Raw genomic sequence first — 25,678 nt, forward strand, 5'->3', positions numbered from 1 at the left:
CCTTGAGCCCAGGAGTTTGAGACCAGCCTGGGCAATATAGTGAGACTTTGTCTCTACAAAAAATGAAATTCATGGGACGTGGTGGCACACACCTGTACTCCCAGCTTCTTGGGCTGAGGTGGGAGGATTGCCTGAGCCCATGAGGTCAAGGCTGCTTTGAGCCAAGATCGTACCACTGTACTCCAGCCTGGGTGACAGAGTGAGACCCTGTCTCTCAAAAAAAAAAAAAAAAAAAGATAATTATCATCTATTTCATAGGGTTATTGTGAAGACTAAACAAAAAATGCATCCAAATACCTTAACTCAATGTCAGCATATAACAAACTCTCAGCTAATAAGATTATATCCTTTAGTCCTTGAGTAAGGATATAATATTGAACAAATTCTTTTCTTTCCAGACCAACACAAGTTTTGCAGTTTAAAAATTCCTTTATCTCTTTAAGGTCACTAGGATCTCATTGGTGTTGCTCTAACATCATGTACAAGTGTGCATGGTATGTCCTTTCAAGGTATCATATCAAAAATTCTCTAGAGGTTTAGGTTTGGTAGTGTGGTTTTTGTAAATCTGTTGGAAAAGATGGTAACAAGGGAAGGGGAATGAGGGAGGGAAAATTGGCTTTTGTGATTATTTCCAAGTCTTTCTTTGCTCAGAATGAATTTTTTTTCATTCCCTTGTTATACCAGACATGCTCTAGCAAGTGCCTGTGATATAGCCTACTTAATATAACCAAGGTAGTTTAAACATTAATTGAACTCAATCACCTGAGTACTGGTAGTACCAGGAACTGACTGATGAAGCCAGCTACCCCTGCCTTATGCAATCACTTCAGTTCAATCAGTATAGAGATTAAGGACCCACATTTGCAACATCTCGGGTTTCCTCTACCTACTAAGTTACTTTGCTCTAACATACTTAGAAATAATTTTAATTCTTTATTGTTCTTAGAGAATTGAGTACTCATTAATTCATTAGGGAAAATGGACTAAGGTCACAGATTTTGCAAATGCTCACAAGGAACAACAGACTATCCAGAAGCAGGCCTGCCATGTGAGATCTTTCCAGATGCCATAACGAAAGGAGACTCTTAAGGAGAGGCAGCTCTTACCAAGCATCTCAGCCCTTACCATTGAAATTTGAGCCTTTAGTCACTTGGAGGAGCCAGTTTTTCCACCAAGCTAGGTGTGGCTTGTTCCTACCACTTGTTGGTGTCCCCTCTGAACACTTCTATTCAAACTGAAGTGAAGAAAATGCCAGTCGGTGCTGCTGACTCGTAGGTTCACTCATGGGCTCTGGCCTGGCTGTGAATCCCTGGTTCCAGGGATACCTGGCAGAGAGTACCGGTCACCAGAGCTCTGGGTTGTGACCTGGCTCTCAGGGCCGCCTAACTTTGGGATGTCCAGCCCGTTGCTTCACTCCCCTTCTCTCAGCCTTAAACCTCCTCACTTGTAGGGTTTGACTATCACTGTCAAGCAGCAGAACAATTAGGGCAGCTGTTTTCTGTGTGGTCACAATGGGATGAGAGATGAGCAGAGAGCTAGGAGAGATTTCTTGAGGAAAGCAGATTCATCAGTTTAAAAATACAGTTTGAAAACACCAGCCTAGATGATCTTTGAATCTCCTTGCTCTGAATTCAGTGATTTCAGGCAAACCAGGGATGAACCGCCCAAGGCCACCAACTAGGCCTTGGCCTCTTCTTGATCATGAATCAGGCCTCTTCCATTTATTGACAACAATGTCTGGTGGAAAGAAATGATGTTCCCCCAAGCCTGAAAAGCAGAATCTTTAAGGAAGAAATTTTCAAAATTATCTGAGAGGGCAAAATGGCAGATAGGTTCTGTTTTTTACCTCTCAATAAACAAGTGATAAAACTGCAATTCATTCCATTAAAAATCATTAATTCACTTCTATTAATTCAATAAACTTCAGCTAGAGGCTCCTGCATGCAGAGATATGTGTAGAGAACCATGGAACAGCCAGAGATTATGCCCTCAGGTTTTATGGACATGATATGAGGTATGTAAGAAATGAGTATAAGCCGGGCGCGATGGCTCACACTTGTAATCCCAGCACTTTGGGAGGCCAAGGTGGGTGGATCACCTGAGCTCAGGAGTTCAGGACTGGCCTGGACAACATGACAAAACTCCGTCTCTACAAAAAATACAAAAATTTGCCAGGAATGGTGGCATGTGCCTGTAGTCTTAGCTACTTGGTAGGCTGAGGTGGGAAGATCATTTGAGCTCAGGAGGCGGAGGTTGTAGTGAGACACTGCACTCCAACCTAAGCAACAGAGTGAGACCCTGTCTCAAAAAAATAATAATAATAATAAAAAAGATAAAAATAACAATAAAGGATTGAGTGCCGTGAGAAATAGCTAGAAAGCTTTATAGGAAATGGACTGTTTAGAGCAGAGAAGGAGGAATCAGGGTAGAGTTTAATTGGAAGGGCCTTGAAGGAAAAATTGGGTTTAAGCTTGGGATGAAAAACATTCCAAGCAGAGAAACTTACACTGGCACAGAGGCAGGAAAATGGAAAACATGTATGAGGAAAAATGAATAGTTTAGTTTGGCTGACACTGAAGTTTGGCAAGAAGAGTGGTTGGAAAGGTCCATTGGGTGGGTGTCTTAAATAAACACTCTTTATCCATTTCAGTCTTTCCGAGGTTGTACCACCTGATTCCAGATGGCGAAATTACCAGCATCAAGATCAATCGAGTAGATCCCAGTGAAAGCCTCTCCATTAGGCTGGTGGGAGGTAGCGAAACCCCACTGGTCCATATCATTATCCAACACATTTATCGTGATGGGGTGATTGCCAGAGACGGCCGGCTACTGCCAGGAGACATCATTCTAAAGGTAGAGACTATGGCTGTGGGGCTGCAGCCAGGGGGTTCTGAGCAAATAATTGGGTAGATGCATAGATGAATGAGCAAAATGGTAAAATAAATGTGGATAGTCACTTTCTATCATTTTATGACTCTGAGATTTGTCATTTAATTGAGATCTTTGTTTCTCTCTGTCTTGCTCTTTCACTCTCTCCACCCTATCTCTCTGTACATAAATATTTATCTGTCTATATATCATTTTGTCTGTCCCCTCTTCTCCCTTTTAGCTTTTTCCATCTTCCTCTTAGTTCCCTTTCTCCACCTCCTCTTCTTTTAAAAGAGCATTAATATAAAATAAAACGGGGACAATATTTTCTTAAATTGTTTTGAGAGTAGATTAGTAGAACATTTTGTATTTTATTTAATCACAATCACCTACTCTTTGAAAGTCAATTTCCTATAGTCTTATGGCCCTCCCTGAAAATAAAAGTAATCTCTGTGCTAGTTTCACCAACCCAGAGACATTCCAGGGGAGTCAGGTGTTGGAATAGAATGCTTTGGGTGTTACTGTCCTCAGAGGCTTGGTTAAAGGGAAGGACTTTAAGGAGGAATTTTCAGAACAGAAAGGATAAAGAGCTGTTTATCAGACAGAAGTCCAATGTTTGCCAAAAGTGACAAGAAACCCCTCCCTGCTCATATATTTTCTATCTGACACTCAGATAACCGTTCTATCCCATCCCTTCTAGGTTGCTGAGGGACCGGCTCCTGTCACATTATGAGCTGTTTCTTTGGCAAACTGATTGGAATAAGAGGAGAAATAACCCAAAGCAGTTTTCACAGAAATGCTGAAATTCCTGCTGGCTTCTGAGGTGGAGCATAAGACAGGGCCCTCGGGGCAATCCGCAGTACAATCAGCGACACGGTGCATGGCTGCCTCCCAGTTCTAGTGGAAACTATGCTGCCTGGGAGGGTTGCATAAGAAAACATTTTGATTCCTGTGGCCTTCAACTGGCGCTTACAAGCAAAAGGGCTGCCAGGGCTATTTAGCAGGCAACACTGACTCCCCTGACCTTCTCTGGGCCCAGAGGTGATGGGGGAACCGGGTCCTGCCACCTCAGGTGCTCTCCTCACCTGTGCTTGGACAAGGGTGGTGAGCTTTGCCTTTGCATGAGGGAGCCTCTGGAGCTGCACCAGAGAACAGGTGGCTGTATCCTCAAGAAAGGCCTTTGTAAAGCCTGTTCCAAGCCTTCTCTAACGATTGGCTACAAATACAAGAAATCTTATCAAACTACAGAAATTCAGGAAAGTTATTTCTCCTCCATGGGGCCTCTTTCCTCAAGCACAGAGTGCTTCGCTTGCTGTGAAATTGTTTTCTTCCAACATGGGGGCTATAGCCTCCAGGCTGGGCCTGTGTAGCCAGAGAAATTAAAACCAGAAAGCCCCATGCAGTGTCAGCTCTACACATCAGTAGTGAGGCACAAATGAGAGGGCCGAGCTTAAGCTTGTTTAAGTAACTTTATAAAGAGATGTAGCTTTTCAATAAAAGAGTCTAGAAACTTCCTTTCATATCAGTTTGTTTGAAACTGCGCAAGGATTTCTTCCTTTTGCTGAGAACACAGGCAAAAAAGTCTTGCAGGGGACCACCCTGAAACCTGACACGTTCCCATGCGCACATACACGGTATCATACACACATACGCTCCTTCATGCTCACATACTCACAGACCCTCACTCACACGCTAGAACATCTGCATACACACACAGTGGTGAGGACTGGAAGTTCGGGTATGAGTTGACCCAGGGAGAAAAATTCAGTTGGAGATTTTTGGGAAGAAAATGTCAACTCGGCTTGAACAGCTGTTTAATGCAATCATTTGACTGAGGCAAATTGGAAAAATGCTTTTCTTTTGCCTTTTCCTACCTTATCTTCCTTTCCTCTCTTCCTGCCAGCTAAAAAATAATGACAACAGAAATGAAGGCCAGGATTCTGGGAATAAATATGTGGGCTTGGGTAAGAACAAGGTGGAGACAGACGGTGTCTACTCACAGAGGCCTGGAGAGGTGCTGCAGGCCACGCTTGGAGAGAACAGGGTTAGAAACGCTGTTGGAAAGTCAGTTATTGGACACAGGATGAGGTGGGAGAGCAGAGTAGTCTTTAAAGACAGGATCCTGGCTATTCTGCGGGCCTGGATCTTTCAGGAAGGGTTGTGGCAGGTGGAGCTGACCGCACGATTGTTCCACCTGCCCCCAGGTCAACGGGATGGACATCAGCAACGTCCCTCACAACTATGCCGTGCGTCTCCTGCGGCAGCCCTGCCAGGTGCTGTGGCTGACTGTGCTGCGTGAACAGAAGTTCCGCAGCAGGAACAATGGACAGGCCTTGGATGCCTACGGATCCCGGGATGACAGCTTCCATGTGATTCTCAACAAAAGTAGCCCCGAGGAGCAGCTTGGAATAAAACTGGTGCGCAAGGTGGATGAGCCTGGGGTTTTCATCTTCAATGTCCTGGATGGCGGTGTGGCAGATCGACATGGTCAGCTCGAGGAGAATGACCGCGTGTTAGCCATCAACGGACATGACCTTCGATATGGCAGCCCAGAAAGTGCGGCTCATCTGATTCAGGTGAGTCACAGATCATTCCAGGATCCCAGTCAGAAACCCCCTACATGAGCAAGAATGCAAATCCCCCTGAACCAGGCACCCTGTCACTACCACATGTGTCATGCAGTGCCTCCCTTTCAAGGAGTCAGGATGGAAAGACCAACATTTAGAAAGCTTCTGCCCAGGTAAGAACACTACTCGGCTGAGCGTGGTGGCCCACGCCTGGAATCGCAGCACTTTGGGAGGCCGAGGCAGGTGGATCACCTGAGGTCAGGAGTTCAAGGCCAGCCTGGCCAACAGGGTGAAACCCCATCTCTACTAAAAATATAAAAAATTAGCCAGGCAAGGTGGCAGATTCCTGTAATCCCAGCTATTCAAGGGGCTGAGGCAGGAGAATCGCTTGAAACCAGGAGGCAGAGAGGTTGTAGTAAGCTGAGATCGCACCATTGCACTCCAGCCTGGGCAACAAGAGCGAGACCCATCTCAAAAAAAAAAAAAAAAAAAAAAAGAACATTACACAAGCAAATGATGGGCTTCAAGGCCATGGACATTCCCTAGGTGTTGTGTTGTCAGCCATCAAGTCTGACTGCAGATAAACACAGTGGGTTGTATGCTACAATCTCACAGAATTAGGATCACTCAGGGTCTGCAGGGTCGTGTCATCCCTGTACACAGTATGTCCAGTGTAGACCCAGGGGTCAGTTATATACACTCGGGACGCATCTAAGATATCTAGTTGTATTTACTCCCGTAAGAAGCTGTGCCATGTGGGACGTGGTAGCTCAGCCAGGTGTGGAGGCTCACACTTGTAATCCCAACACTTTGGGAAGCCAAAGCAGGAAGGTGACTTGAGCTCAGGAGTTTGAGACCAGCCTGGACAGCAGAGTGAGACCTCGTCTTTACAAAATTCAAGAAATTAGTCAGGCATCATGGCATGCACCTGTAGTCCCAGCTACTCAAGAGGCCAAGGCAAGTGGATCACCTGAGGTCAGGAATTCAAGGTCAGCCTGGCCAACATGGTGAAACCCTGTCTCTACTAAAAATACAAAAAATTAGCCAGGTTTGGTGGCAGGGGCCTGTAATCCCAGCTACTTGAGAGACTGAGGCAGGAGAAAAAAAAAAAAAAGGCTATGCCATACATTCTCCAGGGATCCTATGGACAGAGTAAGTCTTAGTCTCCATGGCTAAGTCCAGGTGACTTGGAAAGCACATGGAAACCCAAGTATGAACCTGAGAGGAAGCCCCCTAAAAAGAGAGGGACACAAATTCTTGATCTCTCAGGCAAGTAGAGTTCATGACTGTTCAAACTAATCCACTTTTCTGACCAGTATAATGTCATCAAGCACCCGCATGTATTTTGTTGACTTTGTCAGGTCACTGTTGAAATTTCTTCTCTTTAACTTTTTTATTTTAAGATAATTATCAATTACTATGTGATTGTAAGAAATAATACATAGAGATCCCATGTTTCTTTACTGTTTTTCCTAGTGTTAACATCTTGTAAAACCGTAGTATGGCATCACAAGCATGCTACTGACATTAACAGTCATAACAGAATATTTCCATCACCACAAAGATCCCTATAAAAATTGCCTTCTATTGCCACATCCATTTCCCTCCCACCCCATGTCCTCCTTAACCCTTGGAAATCACTAATCTGTTTTCTATTTCTATAATTTTGAATTTCAAGAATGTTCTATAAATGAATACATATATAGACATGGGGGACTGGCTTTTTTCACCCAGTGTAATGCTCTGATAGTGCTGTGTCTCAGCGACGTTTCATAAGCTGTGAGCTTTATTCTTAGAAGAACAGACTTTGTTCTGGGCTCTTATGTTCTAACCCATTCATTCACTTCATCCAGTAAATATCTGTTAAGTTCTGCTGCTTACGTGCCCGTGGGTTAGATGCAGAAGTTGGAGGGAGGACCACTTAGATTATTCTTCCAAAGGATCCACCAGTGTAGCAGGAAAGCTGGACTTTATCTAAATGACTGCCCATGAAGTCTAACACTGCTGCAATGGAAAAATTAAGTATGATGCTGCTGCAGGCACAGCGGAGGTTTTTGCTTGGCCAGGTCTATGAATTCCTCAGAGGAGGAAGATCTTGAACTTGGGGCTTGAGGAATGAGCTGAAGTTCTCCAGTGTATAAGTCAGCAAGGGTCATCCTAAGGAGACACAGGACAAAAGAACATTTCCTTAATAGCCCATGTGTTAGTCCATTCTCATGTTGCTGATAAAGACATACCCAAGGCTGGGTAATTTAAAAAGAAGAAGAGGGTTAATGGAACCACAGTTCCACATGGCTCAGGAGGCCTCACAATCATGGCAGAAGGTGAAAGGCCAGTCTTACATGGCAGCAGGCAAGAGAGAATGAAGGTCAAGCAAAAGGGAAGACCTTTATAAAACCATTGGATCCCCTGAGACTTTCTACCACAAGAACGGTATGGGGGAAACTATCCCCGAGATTCAATTATCTCCCACCGGGTCCCTCCCACAACACGTGGGAATGATGGGAGCTACAACTCAAGATGAGATTTGGGTGGGGACACAGCCAAACCATATCAGCCTATTAGGGAAATGATAAATAGTACCTGGAGCCTGGGGTGTGTATTTTAAAAAGCAGCCATAGATGAGGCAAGAGACAGATCTTGTGAAATATTGCGAGCCATGCTAAGGACCTTGGACTTTATCCACAAAGCCATGGGGGCATTCTTGGAACGGTTTAGGAAAGGAAATGGCATGATCTTCCAGAATGATCTCTCTAAAGTCAGTGGAGAGCTGAAAGGAGAAAGGCAAGATCCAGAGGCCTTATCTTAAAAAGTATTCTCAATTATCCAGCAAGTCTATGTCAACTTCCATTTAGTGACTGAAGTCTTCATACTTTGAGAATAGGCAGTAAGTCAGCAGCAGTAACTGACGGAGCCCTACACCAAGTTCCACAAAGGGTGATCATCAAAAGACTGCTTGCTCTCAAGGACTCGGTTATTTAAACACAAATAAATTTGCCTGCACCTGAGATCTCGTTATGTGATTCTTCCAGGTGCTGGCAACTCTCTTCACTGTCCTGTACAGCAGCTTATCCCTCTTCTTGGAAGAGGACCAAGTGTTAGATGGTATTACTGTCATTGTAGACCTGGGCAGCCTGAGGCAGAGGGTACAAGGGGACTTAGCCTTCTCCCTCTGCCCACCAGGGCAGAAAACACACATGGTACCTTAGCCCCTGAGCTGTGCTGCTTGGTGGTGTCCCAGTTCCAAGGTGGCTCTCGGCCCCTATGGATGCTCATCTGCCCTAGAGGGCCCGAGCTCATGCCCAGTAGATCGGGGGCGGGGGGGGGGGGACAAAACCAGAGTTAGAAGAGGCATTTTCTGGCTGGGTGCGGTGACTCACGCCTTTAATTCCAGCACTTTGGGAGGCCGAGGTGGGCAGATCACGAGGTCAGTAGTTCGAGACCAGCCTGGCCAACATGGTAAAACCCCATGTCTACTAAAAATACAAAATTAGCCAGGTGTGGTGGCAGGCACCTGTAATTCCAGCTACTTGGGAGGCTGAGGTAGGAGAATTGCTTGAACCCGGGAGGCAGAGGTTTCAGTGAGCCAAGATCGCACCACTGCACTCCAGCCTGGGGACAGAGCAAGACTCTGTCTCCAAAAACAAACAAACAAACAAACAACAAACAAAAAAGGGACATTTTCTTTCTGAGGTGTACACCATCTATTCCCAAATTCATGTGCCCACCTCACCTTCTCCTCTGACCACACTTACACCTCCAGATGCCTGTTTCATGTCTTCCTGTGGATATGGCAAAGGCATCTCAAATTTAATGTCCAAAATTGAACCCTTGGCTCCTCCCATTCCACCGCTTGCCCAACATGCTCTGCCCTAGGCCATTCCCAGTCTATAAAAATGGCACCTCTGTTTACCCAGTGACTTGAGCCAAAAAGAACTTTGACTCCCCTCAGCGTCTCCCTCCCTCACCCCATTTTGACCTGGTCTGAGTGATGGCCAGAGCCTCTGCTGGCCTCCTGCCTTCCACACTTAATCATCTCTCTCCTACTCTACGCACAGCAGAGAGAATGAGCTGTTTACCAAACCACTCCAGTCAGGATGCCACTCTCTCCCTCTCAGCCCTCTGAGGCTTCCTGAGACACTTAGGTTAAAGTTGCAGATCTTTACCATGGCCTGCAGTGCCATACGTCTCCTGGCCTTCTGTTCTCTTTCCAACCTCATTTCTTACAGAAGAGGATGTCTAGTATTCTCCCCATGTTTAACCATGTGCCACATTGCCTTCTTGCTGCTCTTCAAGCATTTCTGCCTCAGGCCTGGCGTTCTTGCTGTTCCTCTACCTGGAAGAATCTTCTAAATTTCCATTTGCCACATTCCCACAGTTCATTCAGGTCTCCCCTCAACTGTCAGAGAGCTCTTCACTGTCAGTTCTACTTAGAATTGTGTCAATTTCTGCTCATAGACACTTTATCCTACAATACGCTTCAACGCCTACCAACTAATATTACCTGCCAGACAGTACAGTAAAGTATTGTATCCTCAGCCAAGCGCAGTGGTTCATGCCTGTAATCTGAGCACTTTGGGAGGCCGAGGCGGGTGGGTCACCTGAGATCAGTAGTTCGAGACCAGTCTGACCAACAGGGTGAAATCCCATCTCTACTAAAAATATAAAATTAGCCAGGGGTGGTGGCGCACCCCTGTAATCCCAGCTACTTGGGAGGCTGAGGCAGAAGAATCACTTGAACTTGGGAGGCGAAGGTTGCAGTGAGCCAAGATGGTGCCATTGTACTCCAGCCTGGGCAAAAATAGTGAAACTCCGTCTCAAAAGAAAAAAAAAAAATAATAATTATTGTATCCTCAGCACTTAAAGCAATGGCTGGCAATAGCAGGCATTCAATAAATGTTTGCCAAATGAGTAAGCGGAGTCAAATTATGAACATCTATGTGTATATAAAATACATTTCATACATTAACTTTATCTCCTAGGTATTGGTTATCAAACTATTTACCAAAGAAGCACCAAATCTGCTTTCACATGCCGTTTGTCCCCAAGATATCGTATCTACTCTTTGTCCCCTTGAATTTGTTCAGTAAGTATTGGCTGAGCAACTTCTTTGTGCCAAGAGGTGTGTGGTACCATCGTGAACTAGGTTGGTACAGTTGCTGGCTTCATAGAGCTTGGAATGTATTCCTACCTTTGATCTCAAAACAACCAAGTCAGCATCAGGCAGGTGGCATTAGCTGGTCAATGAATGTGAAGAGAAAATATACTATGTTTATGAAAACCTTCACACATGAAAAAGGGAGAGTCCGTTGTATTTCTTTATGAAGAAACTGCATTCTTAGCATTATTTTTTTTTTTTTTTTTTTTTTTTCTCACTTTGAAAAGTAGCCTTTTAGGTGACCACCAGTATTTTTTCATGTTACACTTGTTAACTCCCTCTGCAGGTCAATTGGTGCAACTCACATTCTGGAGATAATGTTTGCCAACTATACTTCGCAATAAACAAAAGAAAAATTCTTACTCATCATGTCATTTGGAAAAATCTTGACTACATATGGCATTTTGCTTTTGTAGATTAATAACAGAAGAGCAAAAACCGTTTCTTCCCTGAGACAGTTAATTTATGAAATAAAATCTTGCCTAACACTGGGACTTACTAAAAGATTCTTTTGCTTACTAAACAAAGCCAACATGCTTTATAAGCAGGAAAAACCTTTTTAAAAAAATGGGAGCAAAGCTAGTTGAAAAAGAAATGGAAAACACGGAATGCTGGAAAAACCTAGCTAAGCAATCACATGCCATTTCTGAAGAGTGGATTTTATTTATGTGATATTTGTAACACACACCAGGCTGAGGGGATTAAACTAAATACCCTTCAAAGGTTGAGACTCAAATTTCTAACCAATCCTTGACTACGTCGCCTTTGTATGTCTACTCCATGAATCACATTTGCCTTACAAAGAAATTCCCAGACAACATGTTTTTTGGTCATGTTCTCTCCCAGTACCCCACATTCAGCTTTTTTTCTGCATTATTTCAGGGAAGAGTTATTACAGAGAGACCATAACCATTTTATGTTTGACCAGTTTTACATATGTTGAGCTCTAACCTCAGCTTACTCAGCAGCAGCCTGGGTTTGCCAGGTCCTTTTAAGAAGAAAGTCCTTATGGAATAGAAGCCTCAAATATGGTGCTGATGACTTATGTAGCAACTAAGTACAATTTTATTTTTCTCCGTTGTCAATTTCTCAAGTGTTTTGGGCATAATGACTGGAATAACTGTATGAAAGAGGCAGCTGTTTGGAACTGTCATATGTCGTAGCTAAGATAAGAGAACAAAGAAATAATGGACCAAAGATTCAAATTTGAATGTCCCTCTTAAGCCTTTTTTTCCCAGGCAATTCCAGACTCGATGAAGAAACTGAAAATACTCAAAGCCATTTGCAGAGCTGATGATAATATGAGCTTTCATCAATACTGACATATGTGTAATTATGTTTTCCTTATATGAATCAATATTTAAATGAGAATTCATTTCATCAAAGAATATTTGACAACAGGCTCTTCAAACTTTTTTTTTTTTTTTTTTAAATGAGATAGACCTTCAGACAGAGCCACAAAACCCATAATGGACTACTTGCATTACCTACACGCGTTTTAAATACATGATTCCAGCTCATGAATTCTGTATACCTGCAAAAAAGGGTAGAACTTTCATGGTACTGTAAACATTCAAGTACCCCGGAGCCAGTGAGAATCACCAGTGAAATAAAACCTGATAGATCGGTATTTTTTTTAACAGATCAGTACACTTAATCTGGAATTAAATCCCTACTTAAAGAAATTGTCTTACCATGGTTTTGTGGTGAATTTAATGCACATAGACATGATTATAGATTATTTTTTAATCTCCTTGAGCTGAATTCTCAAAGTCCAAATGATTTTTGTATAGGGCTCCAAATTTTATGCATTCTTGATACAGGGTGTGACTTAGTAAACTGTACAGCTTTTCAACTTAGAATTTCATGAGTGAACATTATGTGCAGCTATACACTGCAAATATTAGGGGATCTTGAAACTTCACTACTCTTCCTCTAACCCACATATCCCCCCAAATACATATTTTTTATAGAACATAATCATGAGAGTAACTTTTAGATATCGTAAAAGAAATGGTGTATGAGGCAAGGATGCTGAGTCATTTTACTGACTCAGCCACCAGCAGATTCAGGGACTCAAGAACTAAATCCTTGTGTCTTGCCCTTGTCACTGTCATCTGTATGACCCCATATAAGTCACCATCTGTATTATCATTAATGTCTTTGCATCTAAAGATATATGCTTCTGGGAACATAAGGATGAACATGGAGCTATAGTCTACTGGGAAAAACAAACCATATTGCTGCCCTAATTCTCCTTTTCCACCCTGATCAAATCTTAAGATCCTATTTACTACGTTTCTTCAAAGCCTCCTTAATTTCCTCTCTCCTTGGCCAGACTGATTGCTTTTAGCTCATTGAAGGAGCTACCACCTCTTCAGCATGAGATACTCATAAACTTTTTAATAATATATCAGGCGCTTTGCTGGGGATCCAAAGTTTCAATGGCAAACAAATCAACACAGACCAGATTTGCTCTGACCAAACCCATTTTATAGGGAATATCAACTTATAGTACACCATTAATTCATTCTAGAGTTATATTTCTGGAGCCTCTAACTCATTGCTCAATGGAAGGATTTTTTTTCCCTGGAAGTTCTTTTGTTTACTGGAAGGAAGGGAAGGGGAAGGATTCTGTTTCCATACCTTGTTGGGAAATACACTGACATATCAACAGGAATGACTGATGCCTTTGATTTTTTCTAGCATATCATTTGGTTCTGATGCTTCCAGTTGTCTGTATTGTCATGTAAGGTCTGTATGGCATCATGTGGTCTCAGGGGAAGGCTGCTCTGCTATAATTTGCCCTATAGTGCAGTCCTGAATATCTCCTTGTCACCTTTCAATTAATCCATAGGTAAAGACAGGAATCTATTGAATTTTTGGATTCATAGAACATAGAGACAATCCCCTATGCTTGTACAAATGACAAAATTGAAACACCATTAATGAGATCCTCCATGCAACTGGTTCATCAACAAAAAAGACCCTACTCTGTACTGGACAGACCAGAACTCATCTTCTGGGTTCTATTCTGCATGTGCACACACATAACTTTATTACAGCGAGTCCAGAACTTACTACATTTTTGAGATGACTTGAAAAGATATTCAATGTGGAAAAAACTAGGAATTGTTGACCTGGAAAGGGAAAGAACTAAGAGAGGGCAATGAGAGTGATCTTCAAATAGGATTGTCATAGGGAAAATGATGTGGGGTTGCCCTACTGAACATAACTAGACCAATAGGCAACAATAGGATGGCAAATTTAAGTTCAACCTAAGGACAAACATTCTAACTAGTGCTATCTAAAAATGGCCAGTGCTGCCTTGGGATACAGTGAGCTCCCTGTCATTGGGGTTACCGAAGCATGAGCTGGGTGACAACATGACGAGGAATTTTTAGGGAAATTGAATTATAGGCTATTGAGAAAATGTTGGATGAGATGATGTCTGACATTTCTTGTGTGTCTTTGACTTTCTAATTTTATGGAATCAGTGCCTTCACAATTTCCCAGGGCTTTGTGAGCACAAGATGGATTCGCTGAGAATGATACTTGAACAGTTGCTGGAAGGGATTCTAAAATGGGGCAACACAGACAGTGTAGAAAGAGCTATCCCCACAAGTATATGTTGAAAAATCATTTAAAGCCAAAGTGTCTCATTCTGAGACACTTGGAAAAGAAACCAATGAGGAATGCAGGATAAATTTTTTTAAGTGATTATTAAAATATCAGGTAAAATATGTAAAACATGTTTATGATGAAACCCTAGAGGACGAACTCTTTAAGTAGCTTATATAGTTATCAGTTGCATTACAGCTCTCACTTGTCTCTGTAACAAGGGGCCCACACAATCAAGCATGAGTCTCCTGTGGACCAAGGCTATTCTATAAAGGAAGCTATGTACGTGGTCTGCCTACTCTGAACAACACAGTCCTGATGCCCAGCAGTGGGTTTAGAGTCTCCTTTCAAGTGTGTGTATATAGAATAATACCCTGGGGCATTGTGGGGAGAGGGTGGCAACTCTTAACTTTCTTAACTTGAAACTTTACAAAACTCATATGAGAAGCACAATAATGAATGAACCCAGTGCATTTTACATAGTTTATTATACATTCTACTTAAGCATATACCTATATGTCAAAAAGGCAGCAAACGTTGTCATGCATTTGGCTTAACTCCAATCCCTCTCTGCCAATGAGCAGGTGAAGCCTTTGGCTGGATGAGAACAGGTACTTGACCAGTTCTTTCTCTCCCTGTACGTTATCACTGGCCCTCATAGTCACTGTATGGACCCATGCAGTGCCAAGGCAGTAGAAAGATGCCCTGTGCTCCAGTGTACAGTTCTACAAAATGCTGCTGTTTGTGTGGTGGCATGTTTGACTCCCATCTCTCTGTTCTGGGAAGTTGCAAATCTATGTTACGCCCTGACAGTGTGAGCAGTTTTCATCAGCCATAGTGGATTTTGGAAGGCAAAGAGTCAATTGCAGGCTGAACACAAAGGAAGATGATCGATCAGCAAGAGATCACACTGCAATGCTCCCAGACTCCTTCCAGCTGTAAGAGATAGGCTTTGTTATTTAAAGATGGGTACATATAAATGAGGCTTCTGGACTATGTTTTTCTTCTCTTAGCCACTGTGTGGATTCATGCAATGCCAAGAAAGTAGAAGGATGCCCTGTGCTCCAGTGTACAGCTCTGCAAAATGCTTAGTTCCATCATATAAATATAACTGGCAGTTTTGAGTCAAATCTCAACAGAGAAAAGCAGTCGTTAAACAAAATGACAGAAAGTAAGTCCTTCCATACAAATGCTACTTAGTTTTAACCCTCTTTTTTCTCTGAGTATTAGATGTTTCCTATTTCCTCAGCCAGAAGTAATCGGTCCCACCTCTGGAAACCCTTAAGTATATTCGCTATTTCTCTTTCATGGCACTCCCATCTGACTATCCCTGCAGTAGGAAACAATCCAGGAGGGCAGGAACCATGTCCTCAAGGTTCCCAGTGTGGTGTCTGGCCCAGGGTAGGCATAGATCAGCCTTGGGGACAGAGTGCTTGTCAGGAGGCTGCCAATAAGCTAAAGTCCACAGGGAAGAACATGGATGGCATCAGAACCCCTTCCTCTTTGCCTGTAGAAAGAGAGAGGGATGCTGGGTGAAGTAGCCCCAGCTACTCCAGATGCTGAGGCTGGAGGGTCGTTTGAGCCCAGGAGCTCTGGGCTGTAGTGCACTCTGCCGATTGGGTGTCTTCACTAAGTTTGGCATCAATATGGTGCCCTCCCAGGAGTGGAGGACCACCAAGTTTCCTAAGGAGGGAACTGGCCCAGGGCGGAAAAGAGAGAGATAGTCTAATGCTTGCGCTCTTGGGAGAGAAAGAATATGGTACAGCAGTCAAGCTATGCAGGTTGTAACCAGTGTGTCCAGAATTTGCCTAGATCACAATCTAGGATTCTTAAGGGAGAGAGGAGAGGAAACTTTAAGTCGTGCCTTCTAATTAAGGTAGCCACCGTTGCTAAACCATCCTTTTGCCCAAATTGCAACATCCCAAGAGATGCAAGAGAGAAGCTGTCTTACCTCTTTCTTGCAGTAAGCTATTCTTTGCTTGCTGGAAAGACAGATCTGCTGTATCCACTTTCTTGGCACATACCATGTAGGTGTAAAATAAACAAGTTTCTGCCATTTTCTCATTCAGTCTTTCTGTGTCTCCCCCATATTCCCCCTCCTCACACTCACACCACATTCATACCAGTGGAAAGAAAGATTCTCTAGAGCTAGGGGATGTTTCTTTACACTGAATCCAGCTCCTGATAGGAGTTAAAGCCAGGACAAGCATATTAGCCCATTTTCCACCTTATATCTTCAAACACCACAAAAGTGCATCAAACAAAGTCTTCCTGTGAGTTTACAAGGTGGTTGGTAAGAGCCACAGATCCAGTCTTGCAGAGAATTTCTTTCCAAGTAAATTGATACCAGAGTTATTTATTGTAGTGTTATTCCTGCCAACAACTTAATACCAAAGCCAGCATTTGAAAATCCAGTGAGAAATTTGTCCTTGAAAATGTGAATTAAATAGTTCTTGCAGGCTTCTCCTTGGCAATTTGGATTTTGCCTGGCAAGTTGATTCGATGTGTAAGTCTAAAATTTTCTAAGTTCTTATGAGGTGCTTAGATCATGTGGCTGCTCCTCATCCAAAATGAACGTGATGCAATTTGCAGGCCTACGGACACTCTGCTGGGATCCTTCAAAACATCAGAGTTTCCCCAAAGAGAGCAAATTCAAGCTCAGTAATTGGGGTTTTGACCTGAATGTTCACCACTTCTCCTCTTTTAGTAAGTTTTGCTTTAGAGAGTTCCCAAAGATAATCTTATTTAGAAGAAGGGAGGCTTACAGTACAAAGAAAGACACAGCTCTTACAAAATACTCTTCCAAGAATTGGATTTAGTTGGCTAATTCCATCCTTCTTCATGTCAACTTTCTTCACAATTGTTTCCTGGGCTTTTTATTTTTGTTATGTTCAGACACAAGCTTTATATGTGATGAGAAACACCAGGGAATTCAAGATAGGTGAACAAAGGAAGGGCACATTAGCCTTGGCTGGGGAGATCAGAAGTGATGGTCGGGCTTTGTGTGAAGGGCATGGGGCAGAGGACTTCAACTTCTTTCTTGAGCCCTTTTCAGATGGATTTTCTAATTTTTGTGAAATAAGTCAACTCACCTGGCTGATCATCCATTTTGATGTTACAATAGACACTCTTACTGTACCCAGGCAGTTGTCTCTAAAAGTTCATTTAATTTACAGCCACCCAAATCATGACCCCTAAGTTTCGAGAGAGCCCTGGGAAGAAGTGTTATAAGAACACAAAATCGTGAAGATTTGGACTGGTTAGTGTCAGACAACCATAGGAATATGGTTTCACTAGTGGGTGGTTTTTACTTAAGAATTTTTTTTTTTTTTTTTTTTTTTTTTTTGGTGGGACAGAGTCTTGCTTTGTCACCCAGGCTTGAGTGCAGTGCCACAATCTCGGCTCACTGCAACCTCCACCCTCTAGGTTCAAGCAGTTCTCCTGTTGCAGCCTCCCAAATAGCTGGGAATACAGGTGCCTGCCACCATGATTGGCTGATTTTTGTATTTTAGTAGAGAAACAGTTTCACCATGTTGGCCAGGCTGGTCTTGGACTCCTGACCTTAAGTGATCTGCCCGCTTCAGCCTCCTAAAGTGTATTTACTTGAGATTTTTAAAACAAGGTCCTAGTTCCTGAGAGTGAGTGAGTTGTGTGCTCTGGGAAGGAAGATGTAGAAAAGGCAGTGTCTTAGTCCATCATGATGCTATAACAAAATACACTATCCTAGGTGGCTTATAAACAACATAAATTTATTTCTCACAGTTCTGGAGGTCAAGAAGTCAAAGATCAAGACACCAGCAGGTTTGGTGTCTGGGGATGGCTACTTCCTCACAGATGGCACCATCTCACTTTGTCCTTACATGGTAGAGGGGCAAACAAACTTCCTCCAGCCCCTTTCATAAGGGCACTAATCCCCTTAGGAGGGACCTGCCTTCATGACCAAATCACTTCCCAAAGGCCCTACCTCCAAATGCCACCATGTTGTGGATTAGGATTTTAACATCTGAATTTTGGGGAAACATGTGCAGACCATAGCAGGCAGGAAGCAAATATCTCCACCCCCATTGTCTGAGTCAGTGGAAAAGAGCATGGAATTTCAATGCCCTCATTTCATGACCTGACTTTCTCCTCTAGCCCAATAACCATCCCTGTATAGGAAGAAGGCTGGCAGGTCACTGCCTCTTCTCTGCTGTGGTGGTGAGTGGACAAGGGATGGGATGAAGACAGAAACCACCAAACCTTACTCCTCTCTCTTCTGTCTCCCTTGTCCCTAAACCAGGTCTGTCTTGGGAACCTTTCTAATCAAGTCTTTCATATCTCATTCATTTTCAGCTTTTACTAAAGAGATAAATGAGGTCAGCTGGCTACTTCAGTGTAGGCCACCAGAGAGCTCCATTTATGTGAGTTTCATAGGTCTAAGATTTAGTCTGAATGACCTGCAGCTCTGAAATCTCAATGGTCAGCAATTCTGGAACAATGACCCATACTACCTGACACATGTGAAACTAATCTGTGGCAGAAAGACAAATTGTAAATGTATCATTGTATTAGTCTGTTCTCGTGCTGCTAATAAAGACATACCTGAGAGTGGATAATTTATAAAGGTTTAATGAACTCACAGTTTTACATATCTGGGGAGGCCTCACAATCATGGTGGAAGAGGAGGGAAGAGCAAAGGGATATCTTACGTGGTGGCAGACAAGAGAGCTTGTGCAGGGGAACTCCCATTTTTAAAATCATCAGATCTCATGAGACTTACTATCACGAGAGCAGCATGGGAAGGACCCGCCCCCATGAATCAATTACCTCCTGCCAGGTCCCTCCGATGACATATGGGAATTATGGGAGCTATGATTCAAGGTGAGGTTTGACTGGGGACACAGTCAAACCATATCAATCATGTGGAGTGGACCTTTCCAATAAGTACTATATTTGCTATTCTGAATGCCTGTCCAAATATCAATGTACACAGCAGAGAGAATTAGCAGTCAGAGTAAGTGGTAGTTCCATAAGAAATAAAGAATCAAGGCAAATTACTCTTTTGCAGTTTTTTAAACATTTTGTATTTCAATAGCTTTAGGGATATACATGGTTTTTGGTTACATGGATGCATTGTGTGATGGTGAAGTCTGAGATTTTAGTGCACCTGTCACCTGAATAGTGTACACTGTACCCAGTAGGCAGTTTTTCTTCCCTCACCCCATTCACCCTCCCCTTTTCTGAGTCTCCAAAGTCCATTATATTACTCCGTATGCCTCTGCATACCCAGAGATTAGCTCCCACTTACAAGTCAGAACATGCAGTATTTGATTTTCCATTCCTGTGTTACTTCACTTAAAATAATGGCCTCCAGTTCCATCCAAGTTGCTGCAAAAGACATTTCATTCTTTTTTGTGTCTGAGTAGTATTCCATAGTATATACCATACCACGTTTTCTTTATCCACCCACCAGTTGATGGGCACTTAAGTTGATTCCATGTCTTTGTGATTGTGAATTGAAGGTAAAGGATTTTGATTAGGCTGTACATATTAATGTATGAAGTCATCCCCATATTTCTAAAGTGCTAAACCTTTCCTATGCCCAAATATTTGCAAGTGTTGGACTCAGGATTTCTCTTCCTACAGTGGCAGGTTACTGCCATTAACTCTATCTCTTTTTCTTTACTGTGTACCATTGATCTCAGACCTTTGCTTTGGCTGCTACTTTACACTGTGAACCTAATTCTATCTGGCAAGAACTTAGGACATGGCTTGTGTGTGGTAGAACCATTAATTAAAAATGAATTAGCAATATCTAATGATGCCTTTTCAAAGACTGGAAGGAACCAAACCTTCCCTAGATTTTCCCTTTGAGCAACGTTCACTACCTGGTTTAAGGATAAAGGAAAGAGCTCTTATGCTGTTGCCAAATTACAAGATGGGTATTAACAAAAAAACCCCACAAACTAGGAACCAGGTTTTGCCATAAAAGAATGGTATAATCAAAGTGATGTCTTTGTAAGCCCCTGGTGCTGGATGCAGTGGATGGAAACTCACAGTGGCTAATACCTATGTCTTCTTGCCCAGGCCAGTGAAAGACGTGTTCACCTCATCGTGTCCCGCCGGGTTCGGCGGAGCCCTGACATCTTTCAGGAAGCCAGCTGGAACAGCAATGGCAGCTGGTCCCCAGGGCCAGGGGAGAGGAGCAACACTCCCAAGGTGAGGCCTCTAGGGCAGGTCCCCTGCTCCTGCAAGGAGCTATTTCTTGGGAAGGCTGCTTGCTTTAACATTTCTAAGTGTCATCTCGGGACTTTTTTACTTAAACAGACACTTTGACTTGTAAAACTAAAAGCCCAAAGTCCCATATTTAAGACTTGAAGAGATAACAGGTGTCTCCCATCCAAGCAGGAGAGAGGAAGGTGCAGGAAGGTTTTGAAACCTGATCATGTAGACCTCATACAGGGACCTGATTTCTAGCCTAAGCCAAATAAATGTCATGTTTTGGCCAAGAGTCATCTTTTTTAAGGTCTGTATTTTATTCACTTTGAAATGAAGCAAACAGTTTGCTTGGTTTCTGGCTTTTGAATTTTTCAGTCTGCCTAGAAATCAGTGATTTCCCGGCTACTTTTAGTTTTTGTTTGTGTTTGCTGAAGGGCCCAGGAAGATAATTTAAACACTTGAAGCTCATGTAACATTAGGGAGTGTTGGGGATTGGGACAAACCAGAGAGCACATGTTATATGGCATTCAATCCAGAAAACTCTAAAACACTGTGGATCTGTGGGTGGAATTCCTTCTTCAGGCCACCAGTTTGCAGCCTCTCTTTAAATGAAGTGACGCAGCCCAATTTGTACTTCTCTCTGTGGCTTCTGTTAGATGCAATGCCTTAACCTCTTCATTTAGATGCGTGTTTAAGCAACACAAACCTTGTTTAGTTCAAATTAAGAGTCCTATGGCTTTAGCTTGGCATCCTGTTGTGATGCTAATGAGCTTCTTTCAGTCATTTCTCCTGAGTTCTGGTTTCATGGCATCACTTGTAACTAAAAAAAATTCTTAAAGGTAGCTCATTCTTCTTGCAACAGAGAGTAGGGAATGCCCTTTTCTTTCCACGTCGATCTATATGTTGGTTGGAATAGCTTACAAATTGAGTTTTTGAGTAATACATACAGAAACAATATCAAATTTTTTATTTTGGAACCTCTCTGCTGTATGCTGTGTTAATTACAGAGCCTACAAGTTTATACACCCTTCCAGGTTCTCCAGCCAGCCAAGCCTCATAAATCCATAAATTACATGTTTATTTACAATAAGGAGTCTAGACAGACCAAATATATCCCACTAAAACATTTTATAGATAAGGACTCCCTGATGTCTTTTTGCTAGTGAATGCTTAATGTTTAAGTTTAACTGATCATCTTTATTAATGGAAAACTAGTTTATTAACTTAATTGAAGTTTTTATCCAATTAACTAATTTTAGTTGAATTAACTAGAATATGTCATATTCTAAGTCATCAAATTATGGAAAAGGTAGCCTCCATCTGCACTGTGGTTTTATAATTCCTTCCACCTCCTCATCATGAAAGAGTGGGGAGGATCTGATCACATTTCTGCTGCAACCCTCTGTCGTGTCTTAATTCCTGGAAACATACAAATTGACTTAGTGGGAATTGTAATTATTTCCATTTTAACTTATATTCTATCTGCCTTCTGAAATATCCTCACAAAAAAGTAACATATTTAAAATAAAACTAAGACATATATGATTCTTTGATGATTTCAGTTTTTATGTTCTTACTAAAATTTTGTTTGGTTTAGGAAACTAGGTAGCTTTTGAAAAATAAGAGCTTAAACAATTCAAAGAAATACCAAAGAAGACAAAGCAGGATTTGTGGGACAGAAAACTTTTAGCCAATTAAAAAAGTCAAGGAATGATAGGCATCAAATTTTGCATGGTTTACCTCTGTGGGGAGGAAAGGACTATGAGCAGAAAGAGTCATAGAGGGACTAAGTGCACATGGAATGTTTATTTCTGATGTAGGGTTTTGAGGTACATGGGTAGGTCATTCTGTTATTCTTTATGCTTTGTTACTTGTCTAAAATGTTTTATTCTAAATATCCAAAGCAAATATTCTAAAATAGAAATACATCTTATAGTTTGAGAAATATTCAGGTACCCATCGTGTTTTTAATTAGCTTAAACTATTTTATCATAAATTATGTTTTTAAACATCAAGGAACATTGTAAGGTGTCCAAAGTAGGGTGAGGAGAATGGAGAGAAAAGATAGAAAAGTCATCTCTATCATACATAACTATCCTCCTCTCCAGCCAAAGTCAGGTAACCCCAGGTGTGAAGCTTTCACAGATTATTTCTTTTTTTTTTTTCCATTGCTGACATTGGTCTCTTTCTGACTGAGAAAGGAAATGGTCATGAACATTGGTTCATGAGACACAGAACACATGCATACATGTCGTACTAGTGGTATTTCAGCCATTGCATCCAGCCCCTCAGTGCACAACTAAACATCACTTGCTTACCGCAGGCAAGGCTGGTAAGTACTGAGCAGGTGTGAAAGAAGACTCTATAAAATATGGTTACTTTTTTTAACTTAGAAAAGTTTCTGATACTCATAAATGACAGTGTTTCTGAAATGCTGACTCACTACTATCAGGAATAAATGACTCACTTGCGAACTTCTGAGTGCAGTTCACTCTGTGTACTTAAGATTCCTCCATGGCCAGGCGCAGTGGCTCATGCTCATAATCCCAGCACTTTGAGAGGCCAAGGCACTTGGAGCCAGGAGTTTGAGACCAGCCTGAGCAATAAAGCAAGGCTTTGTCTCCACCAAAAATATTTTAGAAATGTATTTTTCTAATGGTCTCTAATCTGTTCCTTCCTCCATTTTTACTTGTTCCTTTTGAAATGTAAACTTTATCTGAGTTAACCTATAGAATTTGGGACAATGTAACCCTGTTATGGTTGGGGTGAATAAGTTGAGGGTTCTTTCCATGTGTCTTTCTCTGTGATTTCAAGAACCACCGTTGTGTTTATGCACTTTTCATAATTTATGCAGTTTTGGTAGTTTTTGCATTTAGACAACGGAAACCCACTTTGCATTTTCTACATTCAAAAACTACCGGAGTTGTAAATTCATGTGCCATGTTTTTCTGTCTGTGCTTTCAGCCCCTCCATCCTACAATTACTTGTCATGAGAAGGTGGTAAATATCCAAAAAGACCCCGGCGAATCTCTCGGCATGACCGTCGCGGGGGGGGCGTCACATAGAGAATGGGATTTGCCTATCTATGTCATCAGTGTTGAGCCTGGAGGAGTCATAAGCAGAGATGGAAGAATAAAAACAGGTAAAAAGTAAAGGGATGTTAAAGGCACTCGGGTGGCAGAGTATTACGAGAAATTACTAGCTTGTTGTGTTAGGTGACTATTTTCAAAATTAATGAGAGAATGTGGAAGTGATCAGCCAGGACTTTTGTTACCCATTGCCCTTGACTGGTTTGAGTATAGATACTAGACCAGGTTGCACTCTTCTTAGTTGCAGACCAACTTGCCTGCAAGTAAAGGTGGACTCTCCAAACAGTTCTAGGAATTAATAGAGAACTGCTAAAGTTATGAGCAAGTTGCCTCTATTAAATGGCATAATTTAGTTCCATTCATTCTACATGGTTCTTTGGTGAGTTGATCCAGTGGTGAAACTAATTCATGAATTATTCCATTATGTGGATTAGATAGAAAAACTCATTTGATAGATTTGATTCAATGAATACTCATTAAGTGAAAGTATCATGCTAGATACTTTCCCAGGGTGAAAAGTATTTCACTACTTTAAGCTCATATGTTCTGGGCTACTTTGAATAAATAAAGGAAGATGATATCAAATTTGCCTCTACAAATATGTATCCTTAATAATATTGTCAGTTCATACAAGTGGGTAGCTCGGATGGATGAGGATTTATGCCATTTAAAAGTCCGATTCAAAAGATAAATTGAAGTTTCCCAAGTACAGTTGCTGAGCCTGAGGAGCCATAGGGGGATGGTGTATTAAGAGATTTAGTCAGCTGGCTGAAAGATGCTTCTTTTGGGTCAGAAAGGACTCAGGGCCTTTCTCTTTTTTCTCCTCCTATTTTTTTGCTCTTGCTGTGGTTATTCTGTATAAGAAAGATAAGCAAAATGGGACAGAAAGAAACAGGATGAGTATAAAAGAATAGAAAATGGAAATAGGAGAGATGTATGTTTTAATTTCTCTTTTCTGCAAAACACCTGGGTGGAGAATGATGAGGCCAAACACAGTGGCTTGTTAACAAATGACTTGTTAACAGAACATGAGCTAGAGGATTATATGATCTGTATGGAAATGATCTTGCACATAGTAGGTGCTTAACCAGTAGTAGCTATTTTCACCTTGGCAATGAAAATGTTGTTCTTTCTGCTTCTTTAAGAGTGCAGCTCCAAGACTCCTCTGCCAGACACTCTCATGGGTAGTTTCTTTTCATTCAATCCATATTTACTGGATGTCTACTACATGCCTGGCTCTGTGCAAATGCTGGAGCTTTTGCCACATCCTCCTACTTTATGCTAAAAACAAGAAACAAAAGAGTGAAAAAGTAGGTTTTCTTTGATTAAGTAGGGAACAAGACTAATTTTCCTCTCTCTCTTCCTTCCTTCCTTCAGCAAGAGCCAAACACCGATAGGTGTGCTTTAGAAAACCCCAAACAAGTCTTAACAGCACCTTGGAATGCACACACTGTTTACCATTTGCTGTGTGAGCACCCAGCCTCCCGTCAACAAAGAAAACCTTTACCCTCTGCATCTCTGCATCCCAGTCAGCCCCTACCCCCTGGCACTGTAAGCAGAAGTCATGTTTGTGCTCTCACTCAAGATAGCTTCTGCTTCTCTGGCCATCAGGTGACATTTTGTTGAATGTGGATGGGGTCGAACTGACAGAGGTTAGCCGGAGTGAGGCAGTGGCATTATTGAAAAGAACATCATCCTCGATAGTACTCAAAGCTTTGGAAGTTAAACAGTATGAGCCCCAGGAAGACTGCAGCAGCCCAGCAGCACTGGACTCCAACCACAACATGGCCCCACGCAGTGACTGGTCCCCATCCTGGGTCATGTGGCTGGAATTACCACGGTAAGTCCCGACGCAACATGCCTGTAGGGGCGTGGGAGGAAATGATTACATTTCTTAAACCACTCTTTCACTCTCTAGGGCTGATTCATGGCACTAGCATCTTAATAAGACCCAGTCTTGATTGTGGGACAGTGAAATAATTCTCTCTTCCCATTTGTAACTGAAAATGCATGCGGACATTCTAGGGCAAGGATGAAAGCCTGAATGTGGAAACACTGTTTGGCATTCAGGTTGAGGAGCTCACAGGACTGCCATGTACAGCTGTGTAGGTTGTTCATGTAGCATGGAACTCCACAGACAGACAGAGGGGGCAGAGACCCAGCCTGTGTTTATACCC

At 42.2% G+C, this 25,678-nt stretch overlaps 1 protein-coding gene across 2 annotated transcripts in view; it reads left to right on the plus strand.

Annotated features, from left to right (window-relative positions):
- Positions 1-25,678, plus strand: part of LNX1 (ligand of numb-protein X 1) — a 128,104-nt gene that overhangs the window by 85,102 nt on the left and 17,324 nt on the right. For both annotated transcript variants that reach the window (XM_023183123.3, XM_023183124.1), the window contains 5 exons: positions 2,651-2,853; positions 5,073-5,444; positions 20,281-20,412; positions 23,377-23,554; positions 25,113-25,341. In XM_023183123.3, the coding sequence (XP_023038891.1) occupies positions 2,651-2,853; positions 5,073-5,444; positions 20,281-20,412; positions 23,377-23,554; positions 25,113-25,341 (1,114 nt within the window). The remainder of the gene's footprint in view (positions 1-2,650; positions 2,854-5,072; positions 5,445-20,280; positions 20,413-23,376; positions 23,555-25,112; positions 25,342-25,678) is intronic.

Source organism: Piliocolobus tephrosceles, chromosome 3 (genome assembly GCF_002776525.5).
Source record: "Piliocolobus tephrosceles isolate RC106 chromosome 3, ASM277652v3, whole genome shotgun sequence".
NCBI classification, from domain to species: Eukaryota; Metazoa; Chordata; class Mammalia; order Primates; family Cercopithecidae; genus Piliocolobus; species Piliocolobus tephrosceles.